Raw genomic sequence first — 15759 nt, forward strand, 5'->3', positions numbered from 1 at the left:
AGACGCGCTGTCACTCCTGTTAGCAATGTAGCTAGGCTCAGTATGGCCAATGGTATTTTTTGGGGCTGTAGTTAGATGCGATGCAACCAAACTCTTCCACGTATTTCCTGTTTACATAGGTTTATATGACCAGTGATATGAAACAAGTTCAGTTACACAAATTGAAACGTAGCGATTTTCTATGCTATGGAAAGTCCGCACTATAATGACAGGCGTACTAACACCTTCTGCGCGCTTCGGCAGCGCATTGATACCTTCACAGGCCCATGGTAAAACTGCACTTCCAGGAGGGGCTGCCGTCTGCCTCCCGAGCCGGCCGAGAGCGCTCCTCGTTGGGCACGGCCAGGCGGGCGAATGCCCTGGTCCGTCCGCCCTGTCTAAAAAGAATGGTACAACTCGAGCCCCATGGTAAAACTGGGACTTTGTCATTTTTCCGCATGAGGCCCATGGTAAAACCACACTTCCAGGAGGGGCTGCTGTCTGCCTCCCAAGCCGGCCGAGAGCGCTCCTTGTCGGGCACGGCCAGGCGGGCGAATGCCTTGGTCCATCCGCCCTGCCTAAAAAAAAAATGGTACAACTCCGAGTGAAGGTATCAATGCGCTGTCGAAGCGCGCAGAAGGTGTTAGTACGCCTGTCATTATAGTGCGGACTTTCCATAGCATAGAAAATCGCCACGTTTCAATTTGTGTAACTGAACTTTGTTTCATGTCACTGGTCATATAAACCTATGTAAACAGGAAATACGTGGAAGAGTTTGGTAGCATCTAACTACAGCCCCAAAAAATACCATTGGCCATGCTGAGCCTAGCTACATTGCTAACAGGAGTGACAGTGCGTCTGACTGACTGGGAGGTCGCGCAAAGCTCGGAGAGGTACGGAGCAGCTCGTCTCAATTCAGAGAAGAGCATATTTCATTATGGAAATACGGTGAACTGTTCCTTTAAAGCCTACTAAATAGTCTGGTCCTCCCCCCTAAAATTGTTGCTGAAATTTGTGCTGCAGTAACACCTCAGTCGCTTTCTGTGCTTCTCCATTGCTCCCCCTCCTGTACAGGATGGCGTAGGTTAATTAGTGATTTTTACGTTCATTCGTCCCCCACTTGCTTTATTTCAACCTGTCATACTTGTATTCGTGTAATTTCCTTTTCCTTCCACACACGCGCTCTCTCTCTCCTCACCCTCTGTTTTTCTCCAATTCAGGATTCTGAGGGAGTGGAGATTATGTTAGGGGTGTGTGGCAGCGGCCTTCTCATCTACAGAGACCGGCTGCGCATAAATCGATTTGCATGGCCCAAAATCCTCAAGATATCCTACAAGCGGAACAACTTCTATATTAAGATACGCCCTGGAGAGGTAAAACTCTCGGTACATGATCTTATTATGAAATGACCATGAGATTTCTGACTTAATAGGGGTGTTCACACAGCACATATTTGCATCGATGCTGCACCGATGTATTTTGTTGCGATATATCTTACACCGGTGTAAATTTTGTAGAGCGTTCACACGTCACAAACCTGCTTACTAGAGAGAAGCGTGTTAGCACCGGTGCAGCCCCACTTGCGTTCACACGGCAGTTTTTGCGACCGTGCTATACGATAGTAATAATGCGGAAATGAAATGTGCGCATGCGTGAAAATGTACTTCCTTTTCCCGGTTGTCATGGCATCACCAAGCGCCGGGAAAACAACGTGGATGAAGACACCAGTGTTGCCAGATACTGCTGACGTTTTCCAGCCCAAAATATGTTCAAATCTGCCAAAATGCACTTAAAACCGCCCAATCTGGCAACACTGGAAGACACGCAGTTCTGTTGTTGTTGATATTCGCCATTTTGGAAGCGCAAAATACCAGGATGCAAGTTATGCAATGCCCGTATGTAATCAACTCTCCTCACACGTAGCGAGTCTACCCCTGTAGCGTTCAGACGTCCCATTTTATATCGGTGCTGCCCCGCAAACTAGCATTTACTCCGGAGTAAATTTCTTAAACCACCTCCCGAGCAGGGTTAGATTTGCACCGGTTTAAGCAGCTTTCAGGGGCTACACCGCTATAACTTCGTACCGTGTGAACGCTCTACCGGGGCAGCCCCGGCGCTACACCGGAGTAAAAGTTGCCGTGTGAACACCCCTAATGTTGGATATTTGCTCAGGAGCGGAACTAATTACCCGTGCTTTGATGGATCCTGGGGGGGAAAAAAAATGAGATTTAGAAGAGATTTTTCTAAGGAACTCTATCTGGTGAGGAATTCCCTGTAATTGAGATGCTTCTTTTTGTTTTTCTAGTTTGAGCAGTTTGAGAGCACCATTGGTTTCAAACTTCCGAATCACAAAGCAGCAAAGAGGTTGTGGAAAGTGTGCGTGGAACATCACACGTTTTTCAGGTAAAAGTAAAGAACAGACCGAGCACATCTGTATGAGTAAGAAAGGACTTGAAGGAAATCCAGTATACAGGCTATGTACTGTATACAAATTAGCTTTGGTAATTCGTTTCTCTCTGGACAAAACAACTACTAAAGCTCTCTCTGTACTACTTCTCTGAATATATGAATCTATAATTGCTTGATTTCATTATTGATTACTGATCATCGCTGCTACTTCTGTAGATTGGTGGCTCCTGAAGCTCCTGCCAAGAAGTTCCTGTCGCTGGGCTCGAAGTTCCGCTACAGTGGGAGAACGCAGACGCAGACACGCTGTGCCAGCTCCCAGATCTCTCGGCCTGCACCACAGTTTCAACGCTCCTCCAGTAAAAGGCTCACTGCTACTCGCAGTCTAGATATAGGTAATGTGGTGGTCGTGTATTAATCCATAGATAGATGGACTGACGTGAATATTGCTTTGGGTTTAATATTGATTTATCTCTGCTTTAAAACTTTACAAAAGGGTATCTTTTGCTCAGAAACGGGTATTGGTTATAGACTTTTAGATTTAGAAATGTAACAAAGTGAGCTAAGCTGTAGTTATTACCTTTTTTTTTTCTTTTTTTTTGCTGAGCATGTTCAGAGTTTGAGCTGCAGCATGATTAAAGAACCTTGTCTGTCGACACCATTTACCAAAATGATGATTGATACAGGGCGGCATGGTGGTGTAGTGGTTAACACTGTCGCCTCACAGCAAGAAGGTCCGGGTTCGAGCCCCGTGGCCGGCGAGGGCCTTTCTGTGCGGAGTTTGCATGTTCTCCCCGTGTCCGCGTGGGTTTCCTCCGGGTGCTCCGGTTTCCCCCACAGTCCAAAGACATGCAGGTTAGGTTAACTGGTGACTCTAAGGCCAAGTTTACATTAGACCGTATCTGTCTCGTTTTCTTCGCGGATGCACTGTCCGTTTACATTAAACCGCCTGGAAACGCCGGGAAACGGGAATCCGCCAGGGTCCACGTATTCAATCCAGATCGTGTCAGCTCCGGTGCTGTGTAAACATTGAGAATACGCGGATACGCTGTGCTGAGCTCTAGCTAGCGTCGTCATTGGACAACGTCACTGTGACATCCACCTTCCTGATTCGCTGGCGTTGGTCATGTGACGCGACTGCTGAAAAACGGCGCGGACTTCCGCCTTGTATCACCTTTCATTAAAGAGCATAAAAGTATGAAAATACTGCAAATACTGATGCAAATACTGCCCATTGTGTAGTTATGATTGTCTTTAGGCTTGCCATCCTTCCACTTGCAAGTGGTAAGTGATATGCGCTGGGATCTCACACACAGCGGCTCAGTCCCGAATCACTGCTCGTGCGCTTCACTCGCGCGCTCTGTGAGCTGCGCAGGGCCGGAGTGCGCACCCTCCAGAGGGCACTCGCTGTTCAGGGCGGAGTGATTTGGAGCGCAGGATGCCTGCGGAGCTGAGCGTATCCGTGTATTGGTGTTGCTGTGTGCACGCAAATCATGTATTGGCGTTGCTGTGTGCACACTAATCGTTTTAAAAACGTTAATCTGATGATCCGCTGATACGGTCTAATGTAAACATGGCCTAAATTGACCGTAGGTGTGAATGTGAGTGTGAATGGTTGTCTGTGTCTATTGCCGCTTTTCCACTACCAATGCGGCTGAGTTGGGCTGAGCCGTGCCATGCTGAGTCGAGCTGAGTGGGGCTGTTGGAGTTGCATTTCGACTACAACCGCGCTGAACCGTGCTGGCTGGAAGTGGGTGGACACATTGGGTGGAGTTAGCGGAAGTGGCTGGACGTCACGTGATGTCGTTAGGCGACGCAAACAGTGACATCAGTGATCTTTTAAGCGGTAGTCTCACGACCCGGATAGTAAACAATAAACATGGAGTCGTTAGTGTTGCTGGTCTTGGTGCTGTGGCTTGTTGTCACTGACAACGCCAACAGATACTGGCAAGAGCGTATAGATGAGGCGAGGCGCATAAGGCTTCGTAATTCGTAATTCTTCTTCTTCCGGGTTTACGGTGTTTATAGATCCCAGCGTGCTCGCGGGGCGTGTGTGGGCATGTGAGGACACTCCTCCTCACCAATCAGTGCACAGGGGAGTGTCTGCTCACGCCCCTAGCCCCACTCGGCTCGGTTTGGCTCGCTTCAGCCCCACTCCAAAACCGTGCGAGTTTTGGGTGCTAAGCAGAGCTGAAGCGAGCCGAGTCGTGCTGCCCTAAGGTAATCGAAACGCGAGCCGTGTCGGGCTGAAGCGAGCTGAATTGAGCTGAAGTGAGCTGAAAAAGGGTAGTGGAAAAGGGCCATAAGTGTCAGCCCTGTGATGACCTGGCGACTTGTCCAGGGTGTACCCCGCCTTTCGCCCGTAGTCAGCTGGGATAGGCTCCAGCTTGCCTGCGACCCTGTAGAACAGGATAAAGCGGCTAGAGATAATGAGATGAGATGATTGATACAATTATGGTATTTAGAATTTGTTCCTGATCTCATGAAAGTATTGCTTGGAGGAAAAATACCACAGCTTAATCCTGCCTCGTTCCTCAAAGCTGCACGCTTCATACTCACCGGTGTATAAAGTCTTTGGTGACCATTTGTCCCCTTTTACCAATCTGTTTTCACACTTTTTTTTCCTCTCCTCCAGCACCATTCATGGCCAACAATGACAATTTGATGAAGGACTCAAAACCAGCCTTTGCCACAGGGACCCTCATCACCACGGTAACGCCAGAGAAAAAGGTGGAGGAAGAAAATGCAGTTGAAGATGAAGGCACTCCGGTTACACAGACAGCCGAGCCGGCCCCTCACACTCCTGTCACCAAGGTAACACTACTTTCGGACAAATTTCCTACTTTCCCCCTTCCCTCATCTGATGGGATAGTTTTGTGTTTATAGCCATGTTCAAACAGCACCACTGGTTTGGAGGGTCACCCACATGGGGATGGGTACCGAAACCTGGTATGAAAAGGCTCCCAGTGCCAAATTATTAAATACTTGAGCTCTGATGTTCAATTCTGCTTTTGGTACAGAAGAAATTAAAGTAGATTATTGCTACATAGGTTATCTTGCACATTTATGATGCGTTTTCAGCATGAGAGCGTGTCTGTCCCTGTGCGAGCTCATGCTCTCCCTCACTCAGACCCTGTTCTTATTGATGATTGCAGAGAGAAGTAAATGTTCTTCTGTGGTTACACTTCACTTGTCAGTGCTGGTTGCTACAGTTGCACCAGTTCCTTTTTCTTTTTTTTTTTGCCGTGTAAGGTGGAAACACATGCAGTCTGTCAACACACAGCGAGAATCCACACTGCAAAAAACTGAGAACTGAATTTGAGGAGAAAATTCCTTATTACTAGTGAAATCATCTTGCTGCATGGACAGATAATTTTACTTCACAAAACATCTTGGAATAAGTTGGTTACAATCTAGAACTGGGGCGGCACGGTAGTGTAGTGGTTAGCACTGTCGCCTCACAGCAAGAAGGTCCGGGTTCGAGCCCCGTGGCCGGCGAGGGCCTTTCTGTGCGGAGTTTGCATGTTCTCCCCGTGTCCGCGTGGGTTTCCTCCGGGTGCTCCGGTTTCCCCCACAGTCCAAAGACATGCAGGTTAGGTTAACTGGTGACTCTAAATTGACCGTAGGTGTGAATGTGAAGGTGAATGGTTGTCTGTGTCTATGTGTCAGCCCTGTGATGACCTGGCGACTTGTCCAGGGTGTACCCCGCCTTTCACCCGTAGTCAGCTGGGATAGGCTCCAGCTTGCCTGCGACCCTGTAGAACAGGATAAAGCGGCTAGAGATAACGAGATGAGATGAGACAATCTAGAACTACACTGCAAAAAATGATCTCTTGTTGAGAGAAAATATCTTTAATATGGGTGAATTTATCCATTATTTCTTATTAGAAGTTTACTAGAACTCAAATATAAGATTATTTAGCTTACTTTGAGACGCTTTTACTAATTTCAAGCCTTAAATTTTCTTATTCTATTGGCAGATAATTTTGCTCATTTTAAAGGGCTGATGACACGAACATGACACTGCAATTTCTTAAATAAACTATACAACATGGCAAACATGTTAGATTTCTGTTATAATTACGTGAAAAGAAGCTGTTGTTACGCGAATATCCAACTTTTAATTGCACAGCGCAAGAAAACTGGGTCCGTGGCTCGCGGCCATGTTGTGACGTCAGCGGGAGAACACGCTGTGGTTCACTGGCTGTTCTACTCTGGTTCTACTCAATGTTGCCAGATACTGCTGACGTTTTCCAGCCCAAAATCTGTTCAAAACCCACCAAAATGCACTTGAAACTGCCCAACTGGGCGGGAAACCTCCCAATCTGGCAACACTGTGTAGACACTGCTGATGGTAGTAACACACGTTTGTGCTGAACTGAACACCCAAGAGATTCTTTTAAGCTGGGAAGGGTGTCAAAACAATCCAAATCGAAGTGTTGAGAGCACAGGACGGATGTTGGTGAGGGCTCCCACTTGTCACGAGTGCGCCTGACTTGCTTCACCCACTTCGCATGCAGCTCGGGATCTCTGGGAAACTTGAATAAACTTACCCCATCCTTGTGGGTTTTGGAGCAAAAGCCGGCAACACAACGCGAAGGCATTATGTATGCATGTATGTATGTATGTATGTATGTATGTATGTATGGTTAAAAATACTAATAATGATAAACTGAACACCTGCCGCATCAACAACAAACTGGTAAGTGAGGAGGAAGGTTCTTTCGCTGACGTCATATAGCTCCTCCTCCTCTTTCGTCTCCTGGGTGCTGCAGCCCCGTCAAATTTGCCCAAATAGCCGCGTTTTTTATCATAACTTGTAAAATAGGCGCCTTCGTGAATTAATATATGGATCATCGGGAATTACTTTTTATGTTATAAAACATCGCCAAAGATGTCAAAAACGTGTCATCAGCCCTTTAAGCATTCAATTCTAAAAAGAAGCAAAATTATCTGCCAATAGAATAAGAAAATTTAAGGCTTGAAATTAGTAAAAGCATCTCAAAGTAAGCTAAATAATCTTATATTTGAGTTCTAGTAAACTTCTAATAAGAAATAATAGATAAATTCACCCATATTAAAGATATTTTCTCTCAACAAGAGATCATTTTTTGCAGTGTAGTTTTAATAATCTGAGTTGGCGTCTTGTATTCTTCTAATAGGAAATGCTACATCATTTCGACTGTATTCAAGATAGTCTAACTTGTTAAGATATCATTTCTGCAGTGTAGAATACAAGGCGCCAACTCTAAGATTATTAAAACTAGTTCTAGATTGTAACCAACTTTATTCCAAGATGTCTTGTGAAGTAAAATTATGTCCATGCACCAAGATGATTTCACTAGTAATGAGGAATTTTCTCCTCAAATTCAGTTTTTTGCAGTGCATCACTTACAGATGCTAAATAAGTACCGATAAGAGTATCGTTACAATCTTAACAATACCAATCCCTACCCACAGAGAGGCAAAAAATTACAAACCTACAAAACCACCAGCTTTAAACTTGGCCGTGTATACATCAGCTTTGCAGGAAGTTGCAGTAAGACAAGTTCACAGATGCAATAGAAACACAGTGGACATTTCTTGCGTGGTTTTTTTTTTTTTCTTGATTCTTATTTATAGCCTAAGCTGGTAACTAACACTACGTTCAGACTGCAACCTGAAACGACCCATATCCGATTTGTTGTGAAATCCGATTTTTTTGTTAGGCCGTTCACATTACCAATTATATGAGACTTGCATGCGATCTCCAATATGAACGGAAAACGACCCAAAAGTGTCCCGCATGCACAAATTGACACGTAATAAGCACATCTACGTAATACGTAAACAAAAAAAAAAGCGCACTCTTCAAGTTTGCAAGTAAAGCATGGAGATGAGGCGAGACCTGGCGATGTGGTTTTTGCGGCGGCGGCGGAACTCGCACAATAATCTGATTAATGTGGGCAGCAGACTAATGAGACCGAAGGTGTCAAATTACTGGAAATTTCCAGAACAATCTTATCTTGTAATACAGGATGGTTTAAGTTATAAATCAGTTATAGAAACTGTTTTATTTAATCAGGCTAACAGATCAACATCCAGGTCCCTACCAAATCCACCATTAGCTTGATCAATTCTATACAAGTCTATTTAAATTCTGAAAACTGTACAAATGTTGTTGTTTTCCACCAAAGAGGCGGGATTAGCCAACGCAGAATAGTGACGTTTGTCTCTTGTTGTTGACGTGTAGGTCGCATGAATGCGACCTGTCCGGTCAGACTGCAGTCGCATGTGAAAATAACGGATATGCATCGGATTTAGGACCACATATCCAAGCGGCCTGGGTCGCATGTGAAAAAAATCGGATCTGTGTCGTTCAGATTGTCAATAACAAATCGGATACAGGTCGCATATGGGCAAAAAAATCAGATATGGGTCGTTTCAGGGTGCAGTCTGAACGTAGTCTAATGGTGATGATACACGGGGCAACATTTTGGGCAATGTTGCCGAGCAATGTTGCTGGCAACAGGCAACTAGGTGAGACACAGGGCAACTTTTTAGGGCAACTAACAATGGGCAACAACAGTTAGCAACGGCAGTTTACAGTTAGCTAAAAAAAAATCGATGTCTTAATTTTTGCTGTGACCATTTAATCAAGCTGTCTGTTGTTTTTTAGAGCTTTGGTGAGGTAAATTCCTCCATATAGAATATTAAAATAACTTACCGGCGTAAAAACAGATGAGGAGTCTCTCCATCTCTTCACTCCACTGACACTGAGCGGCCGCCATATTTGTTTGAAATTTCTGATCCGAACCTCACCGGAGGTCACATGACTCGATACTCGCGTTCTGATTGGCTTATCTCAAAAAGTTGCCAGAGATTATCAAAACCATTCAGAAAGAAACAATGTTGCCCAATCTCAATAGAAAAGAGTCAAAACGCAATTGCCCAGCAACATTGCTCGGCAACATTGCCCAAAAAGTTGCCCCGTGTATCATCACCTTAACACTAGCAGAGCTCTAAAACTGCATGTTTTTGGTGCTTCCTCACTCGGGTTGGGTAGATGAGCATGTTCATGCTGATAGACCAGTGTAGGATTGACTAAGCCCCGCCCTCAGAATGCGTTGACGGTCATCCTTGACTCACATCGGACAACTTTTTGTATAATGATCAAAAGTTTTATGAAAGTTATCGGAGTTGCTCTTTAAGGATTCCGTGAAAACATGTTATGATTTGTTGGCCTTCATGTTTTCTAATGTGATCTATAGTACATATAGATCGTATTCTATAAAGATGAGCACGTCTGGTACTTCTTGTATTTGTACTCGTACAATATTTGATCTATTAACTAACGCTTTCTCTCTTTGCCCTTTCTTTCATCCTACACTCATGTCCATGCACGTTTGAATCACTTGTTCATACACCTACCATTTGCACTGTCCCATGGGCCCTTTTGGTCTCGTCCACTCTTCACGCCTCACTTTACATCCTCGCTGTCACATCAGCGCTCTCCTCTTGCCTCCCCACTCTCTTCCGCTAAACTGCGGAGGAGGAAACGCAGAAGGAGCAGTTCTGGACATGCAAGCCCGGCAAGGGGCAAGCAGATTTCAGACCAGAACCGTCCCAAAGGAGGAACGCTTTTCTCCTTCTCCCTGCACCTCCCAGACCTGTCTTCTCTCTTGGATGAAGATGGCTACCTGAGCTTCCCTGACCTGTCTGAGCTGAACTTCCTGCCTGAGAGTTTCCAACACTTCCTGCCCATCAAGTCACCATCTCTTGTGCCCTGTTTCCTCTTCATCTTCTTCTTCCTGTTGTCTACCTCTTTCTCTGTACCCTACGCACTTACACTCTCCTTCCCGCTGGCACTGTGCCTCTGCTATCTGGAGCCCAAGACGGCGTCACTCACCACCTCGTTTACCAACAGCTTTCAGGACAGTTCAGATGACGAGGTGTGTGCGTGAATGTGTGTGGCCATTCAAGCTGGCATCATGTTGTTGTTTGTTTTTTTTTAATTATCCGTGTCACCCGTTGTCATCTTCATATTCCACAACTTTTCATGCACCTGCATGCATGAGAACGGGAGAAAGTTTGAGTTGCATGCTGGGCCACTGAAATATCAAGCTACATCATTATCAAAGGCTGAAAATGGGCACGCGTTCTGAAGGGTCTGTCTAAAGTCGGCACAGTCTGTGGGCTGTCCACTGCCAACAGACACCAACAAGAAAACCAAGACTGTTTAAACACCTAATTCTTGGAGCCTGAAGAAAGGAAAAACTGCCTTGATTTTGTTACTAAATTCTGATTTCCTTGTGATCAGGCCATCTAAGCATACACTGCTATATACCAGGCACTTAGTACACCAATGATCCAAACGTCAGAACAAAGCAACAAGTCCATTACTGATCATAATCTTGAAATTCGGACTCTGAAAATGTTCGCCCTTTTTGAGGTGAATCTTTCGAAACATTTTTCCTTCAAGTGTAGTGACCTGAAATCGTATGCACTTCTGAAGGCCAATTTATGCTGACAACCCAGTCCTCGCAGACGGTGTCGCAGACAGTGTCTGCGTAGCCCCCCCACCTTCGCAGACGCTCTGCGCGCACCTCCCAAAAATTGTGACCACCGCAGAAGCCTCGCAGACAAGAGGGCTCTGATTGGTCCACTGTACACGCACTTCCGCTTCCCTACTTTCCCGGTTTGTTTTGTTTTCACGACCGGCATTTTTAAAAACACGAGCGAAGATGGAGCAGCATGAAGAGCGGTTGATTGAGGAAGTGAGGAAGTACGTACATCTATACGACTCCAGTTCTAGTCATTATAAAAAAAAAAAGTTCTAGTCATTATAAGTAACCGGAGGATAAACACTTCACTAACCACACCCACCAACTACTCCTAGCGACTTCGCGCCCCCTTGCGTTGTGCTGGTGAATAACATCGCGCACGCCTATTCCCCCGCTCAACAATAAATTACAACTGTCTGCGAAAAGCTATCTGCGAAAGCCTTGTCGCACAAGCATGCAGAGGCCTTGAAAGCTACGCATTTTCCAAAACTGAAGTCATTCTCTCTTCCACATCTCGACCACAAAGTTCTAGCTGTTTAGAGTTTGGTTTCCACTTTTAAATTGAAAAATGAATTATTCCCTTCCAACTCGGTGATGCTTTTACTTTTGAGTAAAAGCACCTTTTAGGCAATTGTTTGCCATTTTTCACAATTCTGCTACAGTGACATCAGACAGGGTTTTCCACACCACATACAAACATGAAGGTAAAACTTACTGGTATAAATCATCCAGCAATCAAATATCCATAATTTTCCAACTTCAGGAAAGCTAAATCTGTTGAATGTCTCATTCCAGGATGATGTGATGGCTGCCGAGCTAGTTTGTTTTATTTAGACAGATCCCAGTACGGGGGCGGCACGGTGGTGTAGTGGTTAGCGCTTTCGCCTCACAGCAAGAAGGTCCGGGTTCGAGCCCCGTGGCCGGCGAGGGCCTTTCTGTGCGGAGTTTGCATGTTCTCCCCCATGTCCGCGTGGGTTTCCTCCGGGTGCTCCGGTTTCCCCCACAGTCCAAAGGCATGCAGGTTAGGTTAACTGGCGACTCTAAATTGACCGTAGGTGTGAATACGAGTGTGAATGGTTGTCTGTGTCTATTGCTGCGTTCATGTGCTATGGGAAGATGATATTTTCCAGTTGGAAGTGGTATTTACCAGTGTGTTGTGTTCACATGCTTTTGTTGTTGTTGACAAATTAAAGATGGTGGACCAGATTCAGAATCAGGCCTGTTATTTGGCTAAAACAATTATAGATTGCCTTGTTCATCAGCTGCAGCAGGAATATGAGTTATCAGAAGTCAAAAGGTAAATAATGCTGAATATTTCCTCATCATGACAAGTAGAGATTTTCTTAACACATTGAATGCCACGCAGTTTTTGGAAATTTGGCTGTAGCCACAATGAGAGTAGCCAGTATCTAGATCATTGTTGGCGTTCTTTGGACAGCCACAGAATATTTTGTATTGGGCTATAATATACATAATATAATATACATAACATGACTCGTTTAAAAGGTGAGAGTCAGCTTTCCGTAGGTGAAAACCACTTATTCCTTGGTTCATAAGCTAGTCTTGTACCGCTCGCCGCCATGTTGAAAAGGTTAAAGTTCATCTCATCTCGGCAACTCGTGTATCAAAATTTTCTACGAGTTGCCCAGTGGAAAATACCACAAGAGGGGGGTTCATGTGTGCTTTCCATGTCGGCGTTTGGTATTTACCATAATTCCCGTAGCACATGAATGCACCATATGTGTCAGCCCTGTGATGACCTGGCGACTTGTCCAGGGTGTACCCCGCCTTTCGCCCGTAGTCAGCTGGGATAGGCTCCAGCTTACCTGCGACCCTGTAGAACAGGATAAAGCGGCTAGAGATAATGAGATGAATGAGATGAGAGCCCGGTACGTGTAGTTTTTAGCCCCCACTGGCCAAAAAGGGGATTATGTCGTGGCGACGTCCGTCCTGTCCGTCTTGGGAAGGGTACTTGCCTTTTGAAATCAACTCCTCTCAATCCTTGAAGGAATTTCACAAAACTTAGCAAAAGGCTTTTTGTTATATGTTAATATGCATATTGCAATTTAGTTCAGTTTGGTCAAATTTTTTCAGTGTCGGGGCCCTTGATTACCAGACTTTGACAATTTCATGAAAGTGTGCTCGTCTTCTCAAATCAACTCCTCTCGCAATTTTTAAGAATTTTCCGAAACTTTGCAAAAGGCTTCGCTGTATGTTGGTAATGCGCATATTACAATTTTGTTCAATTGGGTCACATTTCACCAGGGTTATGGCCAGCCCTTGAAACGTGCTTTGACAGTTTCATGAGGGTGTATTAAGCACTTGTAGCATAGCTATAGAGATCTTGCAGTCACGTGACCGGAAAGTACACAGCCACCATCTTGTCGGTAAAAAAACACCGCTGAATACTGCTGCACTCGTGTACAAAATGGATCAATTTCAACCGACGGACTACACGGCTCATTTTTCTAATGAACAGATAACTAGATATATGTCTAAAATAAACGACCTACAGATTAGTGACCCTTATCGATTACTGTACATAGTTTTCACGACTGTGTCAGTGGATATGGTACTGCCAGAGGTGGAATACCCAGATGTGTATAATTACCTCATTAACTTTCCCTCGCTGTTCAGTGGTGAAGCCTGCGTGCTTATAAATCTCTGGACAGTTATCTTTACAGAAATTCAGGATTTGTCAGCCGCCCTCAGATGTGGCATCTTGTAAACAAGAAAATAACAATCCTCATTGGACGGGTAAGTCACTTAAGTGTTACTAGTACTGATACTAGATATATCAGTAGTACCTAGTATAGCACTGACCAGCCGATAATAGAATAAGGTAATTCCAGCTGTAATTCCAAATCGTCCGTCTTGTTTACCATGGATCTGGCATTGGAGAGATAGAGGCTTGGCAGTGGAGGTTTGAGTGGCTGTTTTCTGAGCTTAGTCAACAGGCCGGCTCTGCAGCCTCGCTTTTGCTTCCTCTCCCGACGCCGCCTCCTTCGCCTGCCAGACTCGATAACAATCCACGGAGACCCCGCTGGTCTCGCTATCTCGTCCGGAATGTTGTGCATGCGATGGAAATCGCTACAAACCGTCATTTTCTGCTGGAAACCAATGTCCAGTAAGTCCATATGGTTGTAGTAGATATTGAAGTCCGGTACAGACGAACAACACGCAAAAATACACACAAAAAACATAAACGTGCACAGGTAGGGAGAGCTCGTAGCCGCAGCCGTTGTAGTAGAATTGTATATAGTAGGGTTTTCCAAAAGAAAAGGTAGAAGTAGAAGGCGGAAATATGGCGTTTGACCGACAAGATGGCATCTGTTACAATCTGGATCGGCTGTGACGTCACATGCAAGATCTCTATAAGCGGTGGATATTGTGCTCTCAGAGCACTCGTTTTAATATGTAAGCATAGTTAGATTTTTTTTTTTTTCCCCTCCATATGCTACACTGTGTTCAGATTCATTATTTCTTCATACCATCCTTTTTTCCAGCGTTCCATGTGTATCCTGTAGTACAATTCATGCTGAGAATCAGTCTAATGTGGTGGCTTTTTCTTCCTCCCCCCACTGCTGCTTTCCAATGGAAACTGTCCTGTCTGTATCGGAGACAGACAGACAGCGATCTAACCGACACCACAGCAACTGAGGTGTGTTTTGATTTGATCTGTTGGGAGCTTTGGTCATGCATATGAACATTTTTAACTATCAGCCAAACAAATCTTTCAGATTTTTGGCACAAACTAATTAAAGACTAATGTTGAATGTGTTTTGAATTTAACTGAAGTCAGTTCAATCAATCAGAACTAATGGAGCCTTTTGGTATGGTCAGATAATCATTATTCCTTTTCCTTTTTGATGTTCGTGACCTTGGCTTTTAGTCTGAGCCAGAGGATGAAGCAGAACTGATGACCCAGGTACTCCATCGCAGTGTCCTCGGCAGTCTCATTCTCTTTAATTCCACCATGATGCAACACGGTCTCAAACTGGTTTTGCCATGCTGTTACACCAGGAATATTCTCACAATGTCATCCTGTTTGCCAAGTCATTTTTCCATCAAACCATCCATGATTATGGTCTTTGGGGGTCAAGTTTGTGGGTAAAGTCATGCAAGCTTGCTTGACCAGTGTGTTGAGGCAAGACTGGTATTACAAGGCAGTTCCTTTTGTTAAAATGCTCCATTACGTTAAACGTAGCACCACGCTGTTCAATTGGTTGGTTAATTTTCTGTAACGGCAGCTCCGTTTTATTTTTATGACTCCTATGACACTGGAAGGACATTTCTTGAGCAACTCGTCTTTTTTTTTTTTTTTCTCCTCCTAGATTAGTATCATAAGGCAGATAAAGGGAGACGATGTGTTTATCAAACACAGTAATCTCATGTTGGAGGTTTGTAAAGTAACATGGTGTGTGTGTGGGGGGTATTGCACTCTGGCAAAGCATGGGAAGGAAGTTCATGAGAAAAGAGCAAGTGTGTTAAACTGAAACTAATTCTTTATCTGAGCCTTGAACACTTAACCATTCACGTAGAAGATGGTTGTTCCTGTTGGAAAATAACTTGTTTATATAACAGTGGTTTGAAAATTTAATATTTTCTTGGAGACTCTAACATGCATTCGATTTGGGAGTTTCTCTAGAAGCATTTGTTGCACGCTGCATAAAGCCTCGGTCACAACCAGCCATACGTGCTCCTACGGCCGGTCTACGTGCAAAAAAACGCAAGAAACGCACGGAGGGCGCGCGTGTGACGTGCTGATTTTCGAGCCATAGACTGGCCGCAGACCGGCCGCAGAGGTTCTTTGTCACGTCAAACAAACTCT

At 44.8% G+C, this 15759-nt stretch overlaps 1 protein-coding gene across 6 annotated transcripts in view; it reads left to right on the top strand.

The window, feature by feature from the left end:
* Positions 1-15759, top strand: part of LOC132871760 (band 4.1-like protein 3) — a 105275-nt gene that overhangs the window by 64686 nt on the left and 24830 nt on the right. For 5 of the 6 annotated variants that reach the window (XM_060906243.1, XM_060906248.1, XM_060906246.1 and 2 more), the window contains exons 9-12: positions 1200-1364; positions 2285-2382; positions 2605-2780; positions 5021-5199. In XM_060906243.1, the coding sequence (XP_060762226.1) occupies positions 1200-1364; positions 2285-2382; positions 2605-2780; positions 5021-5199 (618 nt within the window). The remainder of the gene's footprint in view (positions 1-1199; positions 1365-2284; positions 2383-2604; positions 2781-5020; positions 5200-15759) is intronic. The other variant, XM_060906247.1, reaches the window with a different exon arrangement.

This window comes from Neoarius graeffei, chromosome 23 (assembly GCF_027579695.1).
Source record: "Neoarius graeffei isolate fNeoGra1 chromosome 23, fNeoGra1.pri, whole genome shotgun sequence".
Taxonomy (NCBI): Eukaryota; Metazoa; Chordata; class Actinopteri; order Siluriformes; family Ariidae; genus Neoarius; species Neoarius graeffei.